At 44.5% G+C, this 6,916-nt stretch overlaps 1 protein-coding gene across 1 annotated transcript; it reads left to right on the top strand.

The window, feature by feature from the left end:
• The first annotated feature begins 51 nt into the window (after nt 1-51).
• On the top strand, nt 52-6,533 carry LOC148317842 (annexin A4-like). Its single transcript, XM_088284104.1, has 15 exons — nt 52-534; nt 1,531-1,921; nt 1,990-2,027; nt 2,157-2,282; nt 2,367-2,454; nt 2,659-2,753; nt 2,864-2,977; nt 3,385-3,475; nt 3,587-3,666; nt 3,784-3,840; nt 3,923-4,016; nt 4,374-4,469; nt 4,725-4,783; nt 4,978-5,100; nt 5,339-6,533. Exons 2-15 carry the CDS (start codon nt 1,540-1,542, stop codon nt 5,396-5,398), a joined length of 1,503 nt encoding a protein of 500 aa, XP_088140230.1. The 5' UTR covers nt 52-534; nt 1,531-1,539; the 3' UTR covers nt 5,399-6,533.
• Nucleotides 6,534-6,916: the final 383 nt, after the last annotated feature.

Genomic DNA, 6,916 nt, shown 5'->3' with positions numbered 1-6,916 from the left:
CCGACGGTTGTTCGCTTCTTTGCACCTCAGTTCCGCATAGAAAACTGCGACAGTTAATTCTTCAAAAATAATTGATATCGTGCTTTGAAGTGATACGTTTCGTGTTATAACGCGATAATATTCCTCATCGTGACAGCCTGGTGGACGAAACTGTTTGACAGTCTTGAGTCTTTACTACCTCATCCCTGAAGACATGAGGCTGCAAAAGAAGGGATGGCGCCACTGGGCCTGGGATGCTGAAAGTACTTCTACTTAAGTAAGTATAGAGTGTGATTAGTATTTCAACTTTCAATGACCAACATTGTCCAGACCAGCATTGTTGCCACAGCTGACAGCTGTTGAATTGTTCCCAATTTGTGAGCAACCCGAGGCCCTTGGCAACACAAAACAACCACAAAACAACACGTGAAAGCCAATAAGATGGTCAGCAGAGTGCAAAGGTTTTTTTTCCTCAATACTTTCCAAGGACACGCCCTTTACTTCCACTCCCCTTATCGACCCTCTCTTCCTCAAGCACACATCAGCCTTTGACACGTAAGTAAAGACACTTCATTTCTCATTTTAAACAAATGTTTGTTTTAGACGACGACGAGTGTTAAATTATGTTGCCGTTACCCCTTGCTATTGACTTGACAGTGGAATGTCAAATCGTTTCCCCCACCTTCCGCACAAGAAGAGCAACGGGAAGCGTTTAACGTTGCATAATAGCTTGGCAACCAAACGAGCGCTTTTTATTGTTTCCAATCGATGCAATGTTTATTTTCGCTGATCTGCGTTTAATTAAACGGCGAGTGTGAAATCTTAACGAGTTAATAGAGCTGATGCTAAAAGGAAGCTAACTTGCTCGACGGTTATGGGGGGCGGGGGTGGGTTGATGTTATGTAACGTCAAATGACATCAGGCGAATAAATAGTCTCATCAAGTGCGCGGAAAGGACGATTTTGTCATTTCATCGTTGTTGCTAAAATGAGCTTGTGAAATGACACACGCACGCCCGTGTGACATGATGACACCTTCCAGTGCACTTTGTAAAAGTGGAAATGCAATAAAAAAAAAAAACACCAACGTCTGTATTTGAACCATATATTAATGTAATTGTCATAAATTTCCTGAACTTCAAATGAACATTGACTTTCGCTTCGCTACAATAAAAATGAATATTTTGTGATCATTTCTACTTCCTTTGTCGTGTAATGATTCGGTGCGTTTAAGGTCCAAATGAGGAAATCCGAAAACAGGCGACGGGCGACTGACTCAAGTTTTTTTTTTTTTTTTTAAACGTAGTCTTCTAATATGAAACGAACATGATCATTCAAAATATTTAATGAATGTAAATGTCATTTATGTCGTATAAAAGCAATAATAATGCATTTATTTAATGACTCCTTTCAAAGTATGTAAGGACAATTAAGCAGCAACATTAGCCACAGGACAAGAGGCAGCCATCTTTGTGGAATTGGCGATACAACATATGGTACTAATCTTGTTGATCTGACATTTAAAGAAGTAGCTACTTTTTGTTGCTCTCAGGTTGCGGCGATGAGCTACCCAGGTTACCCTCCTCAGTCAGGTGGCTACCCCCCACAAGCGGGCGGATACCCTCCACAAGGGGGCGGATACCCTCCACAAGGGGGCGGATACCCCCCACAAGGGGGCGGCTACCCACCGCAGGCCGGCGGCTACGCACCACAGGCAGGAGGCTACTTACCCCAAGCCGGTGGCTACCCAGCGCAGGCGGGAGGCGGCTACCCACCGCAAGCGGGCGCTTACCCTCCGGCAGGGGGTGGCTACCCTCCAGCAGCGGGGGGCTATCCTCCCCAGGGCGGCGGCTACCCGGCCCCAGCTGGAGGTTTCCCACCTCAGGCTGGAGGCTACCAACAACCTCAGCCGGGCAGCGGCTTTCCGTCCATGCCTCCGGGAGGTAAGACCTTGCGTGCTTCCGTTTGACTGTTGGCTCAATGAAATATATATATTTTTTGTCCTCCACAGGTGGCGGCTGGGGGGCAGCACCAGGAGGCTATGGTGCGGTATGTGAAATCTTAAATATTATTCAAAAGGATTTGCGAGTTACCTTTGTCCCACCCGCAAGCTTGTCTCCCTGAAGGCAACGGAATGGCTTGCAACATTGACCTTTGACACCTGTCCTCTGATTGCAGCCAGGGGGCGCTCCTCAGGGCTACCCAGGGGGTGTGGCACCCGCTCAGCAACCCGTGCCCAACTACCCCAGCGGAGGCGGATATGGAAGCGGAGTTCCAGCCAATCCTCAGGCACCCGCCATCCCTGTGAGACGACTCGTCCTTGCAGGACACGTGTTTTCCACAAAGCAAAATCTGAATTGTAGCTTTTTGTTTTGTTGGAATGAATAGACGGGCTACCGAGGCTCTATTAAGGACTTCCCTGGGGCCGATCCTCTGAGGGATGTGGAAGTTCTTCGGAAAGCAATGAAGGGTTTCGGTAAGTCTCTTAATTTGACGTTAGGTTTGACGATGACGACTTGACTGAACATATTCAAGTTCCTTTCTCTAAATGTTCCACACCACAGACAAGTGTGTGATCACCCCTGACCATTTTGTTGTCGTGTAAAAATGTAACCTCATTTTGTAAGTTTAGGGTCAGCCTAATCCTGTTTTGAGATTCTGAGATGTTTTTTTTGTCCAGGCACGGACGAGAACGCCATCATTGAGCTTCTGGGAAGTCGTAGCAACAAGCAGAGAGTTCCCGTGGTGGCGGCCTACAAAACAACCTACGGAAAGGTTTGCGTGATGACTCGTGTTTAACATACGACGGAGACCAGAGTGACTGAGAATCTTTCTCCTTGTGACGCCCGCTCTGATCTTTTGTTTTCCACGTTTCCCTCCTGCAGGATTTGCTCCACGATCTGAAGTCTGAGCTGACCGGAAACTTTGAGCATCTGGTTCTTTCCATGATGAAGACTCCGGCACACTTTGACGCGTCCGAACTCAGGGAGGCAATAAAGGTCGGCGGGTTCCCATTTACTCGTCTTTGAATTAACACTCGCACCTTGTTGGCGTGTCGCTCTCACTTCAGCTTGTTGTCACGGAGATACATAGTTTGTAGTTTGAGACATTTAGTTTTGTTTTGGGGCATTTTTTAAGTTTTTACCTGTCGATACTCTAAAATATTCATTCTTTTTCTTTTTATCCCTTCAACTGCTCTTTGCACAAGATTATAAACAACCTTAAGAATTATATAATTGTTCCCTTTTTTTTTTATATAGAAATTCAGAAGTCGCTAGGGAGAATCTAGAGCAAGAAGTGCTTTGAGTTGCAAGCGTACTTTTGAAACAAATGAAACTCGTATCACAAGGTACCACCGTACGCATGCTGAACATTCTTATCCAGTTTTTCTTTTTTTCTCTTTCAGGGTGCCGGCACAGACGAAGCTTGCCTGATCGAGATCCTCTCATCCCGTTCAAACGCGGAGATTCGGGAAATTGTGACGATTTATAAATCAGGTTCATTAGCAACGTTTAAAAAAAACCCAAAATTTACCGCACCTTTTCTGTTGATTTGCACTTGAATATACTTTGTAGCTAATGGCATCCAACTCCCTAAAATGTTTCCAGAGTACGGCAAAAGTCTGGAGGACGCCATCAACAGCGACACCTCCGGCCACTTCCGAAGACTCTTGGTTTCCCTCTGCCAGGTACAAGACTGCACTGCCTGAGCCGCATTTTCTCAACGAGCACGCCTCCTCTCTCAGCGAGGAAAGTCAAACATGTCGCATTTGTAATTATCTGACTGAGCTTTTGGCTTACTTCAGGGCAACCGTGACGAAAGGGAAAATGTGGACATATCGCTCGCCAAACAGGACGCTCAGGTATCACGCGAGCATCTTGCTGTCGTCCGCTTTGCTCTTCCGCTGCTTTTTGCTTTAACAGGTTTGCGTGTCGCCTTGACAGAAATTGTACGCCGCGGGGGAGAACAAAGTGGGCACGGATGAGAGTCAGTTCAACGCCATCTTGTGCGCCCGCAGCAAGCCTCACCTGCGCGCCGGTGGGTCCTTTTGCTTTGTTTCACTCCTCCAAACTCTGAAATGATCGGACAGTAAACGAGAGCTTCACTTTTTCCACCGTTTACGTTACGGCAGAAATGCCAACCTCATGTTCAACTAAATATGTAGGAAAGCAACTCTTTTTGTCGTAAAGGACTTTTTTGCCATTTGCAGAAAAAAAAAATCCAATATTTCCATGTTGTCATCATGAGAATTTTCAAGAATAAATGTATCGAAACGTGGAGTAAAGTTTCGGCAGGACTTCACTTTTAGTGAATTTTCCATTTTGGAGGGGAAAAAACTTTTTATTTCCCCCATTGCCAAATAAGACGAACATGCTTGTTGGACTCTCGTTCCAGTCTTCCACGAGTACCAGCAGATGTGCGGCCGTGACATCGAGAAGAGCATCTGCAGGGAAATGTCGGGCAACGTGGAGTCTGGCATGGTGGCGGTGGGTAAGTCAAGCACCAAGTTGGCCGTGGTATAAATACAACTCAAATAAAGCTAAACGACTCGCCCTTACACACACGTGGTTAAAAAAAAAAAAGCTGTGCTTGTTTGCATGTTTTTGTGCTAGCTGCTACTCATTCGCTGTTGAATCATCAAGTTATTGCCAATAGTTGAATGTAAAAAAATTGAACATAATGTTGAATATTAGCGCAGTGGTAACGAATGGGAATAACATGAACATGTGTGTGTTTCTTCCCTAGTGAAATGCATCAAGAACACCCCCGCCTATTTTGCCGAGCGACTGCACAAGGCCATGCAGGTAGCAAAAATTCAGATCAGGAAAAAAACGAGTTGGCTGCACTCAACATTTTTGTGGATTATTGATGTAGAATCTGCACAGAGTAAAATACTTCAAAACAACAACATGTTTAATTGATTTTTTGACACTAAGTTAAAAAGGACTCAGGCCGACAATGACGCTATCATGCAAATGATTTCCCAATTGGGCGACAGGGTGCTGGGACCAAGGACAGGACCCTGGTCCGGATTATGGTGTCCCGCTCGGAGATGGACATGCTGGACATCAGGCAGGCGTACGTGAGGACCTACGGGAAGTCGCTGTACACTCACATCTCCGTAAGTCTGATCGCCACGCTTGCTTTCTTCCCACTTTCATCCAATGTTCCCTCCAATTGTAATTGAAGTCCACAAAAAGAGTTGTCGTTGCTCGCATATGCCACAAGGTGGCGGTAAACGACTACTACGTGACCTGCAATAAAATAGAGGAAAAACGTGGGTTGTCCCTACACCAGGCTAAATAGATAAGACAAAATAGGAATCTTAATTCTTGGACTATGTGTGTGTGTTTTGCCAGGGCGACACCTCCGGTGACTACAAGAAGCTGCTGTTGAAGCTTTGCGGTGGTAACGACTAAGCAAGGATAACCTTTCACAAGGACGGACGGCATGTACTCAAACTACCTGCAGCGACTTTGTCCATATCCACGTTGTCTCGTATTTGTAGTTGTCGCTTGCCAAATAGACTCGATTTAAATGCATTTAAACATTATCAAATTATAGAATTGCGTGCCTGGAAATTTCATGCAAAAATGGAGTGTCTTGCACTGTGTGTCCTTTTTATTCATCGAGACACGAATGGGAAACATAGTCAAAAACTCTAAAAGTGAAGTGCTGTGAATACTCCGAGTAGTTACACGGCTTCAGTTTTTCCACACTTGATGTTGGTCTCGGTCTAAAATTGGAACCAATTCATTTTTGTACATCAAGACAGTGGCACCTTGATTTAAGAAGTTAAGTCGTTCCATGAACATGCTTTTGGATCGCACGTCAAATGGAAATGTCAATTAAAAAAAAGAAAATTAATTTCAAATTCTGAAAAAAATTGACCCATCATATTGTGCTTTATAAAAACACATAGTAACGTCATTTAGTGCACGCCTTTGCCTCCTGCGGGCATTATAATCTGTGAAATCTGTCTTTATTTATATAGCGCTTTCACCACAGCGAGTAGCAAACTCCTAATCTTACTCGCGACGCAAAACTTGTACGTCAAAGTACCACTGTATTGTGTAGGTCTTCTGTTTTTTTTTCCGTTATTGGACTTTGTACTGAAAAAGCCAGTTTATTGGACTCTCACGCCAAGTGATAATGTACAAGTTTTTTGTTGTTGTTAAATCTACGTACAAGTTATCGACTAATATGTTGTTACTTTTTATGGTGTGGCCAATACATTTCAAACTGTCATTTGTGCGAAATATCTGCAAGTAACGCCCGTGCACTAACCTGAAGTACTCATGTCGACTAACCTATGCAAAGTAACCGCGGCTTTATGTTTTGCTTTAGGTTACGAAAACGTTTAGTTTTTTTTCTGCTCATTCCAAACTGAGTCAGTGGCCTTTCTCGTTGGTGCCACTTGTGGGCACTGTCAACATATTTTGCAACTGAATGTCTTTTCCCACTTGACAATCTTGTCGGTTTAAAACTTGACATGTTCACAACACACAAACTAATACTGTACCTTAATAATTTCAATTAAAAAATGACATTATACCTGCTTGATTCCTTTTTTTTTTTCCTCTTCCACTCCAGAGCTTGTCGGTCTACATATTGTGTCCAAAGGTGCAACAAATGTGCCTTACGTAAGCGATAGTGTGATGAAATGGTTGAGGAGAACCTAGCGAGTGGCAGGCATCCTCTGGGCTATAAATAGCATCCATCTTGTGGACGGGCCTCGCGAATGGCTCAGCACCTTTCCCCCCTTTAACTCGCGCTCGGCCATTATCAAACGGGCCAGCATGGATGAATATTTGATGGGAATATTTGGGAGTTGGCGGCGATACCTCGCTGAAAATAGACCATCTTGCTTTTAGGGGGGACAACAGCCTCCCGCCAACCCCGATCGGGATTTGAATTATTAAAGCAGAAAAGAGGCA

The sequence above is a fragment of the Idiotropiscis lumnitzeri genome, chromosome 20 (assembly GCF_059441095.1).
Source record: "Idiotropiscis lumnitzeri isolate Australia: NSW breed Sydney's pygmy pipehorse chromosome 20, RoL_Ilum_1.0, whole genome shotgun sequence".
Taxonomy (NCBI): Eukaryota; Metazoa; Chordata; class Actinopteri; order Syngnathiformes; family Syngnathidae; genus Idiotropiscis; species Idiotropiscis lumnitzeri.
This window is presented reverse-complemented; position numbering and strand designations above follow the sequence as displayed.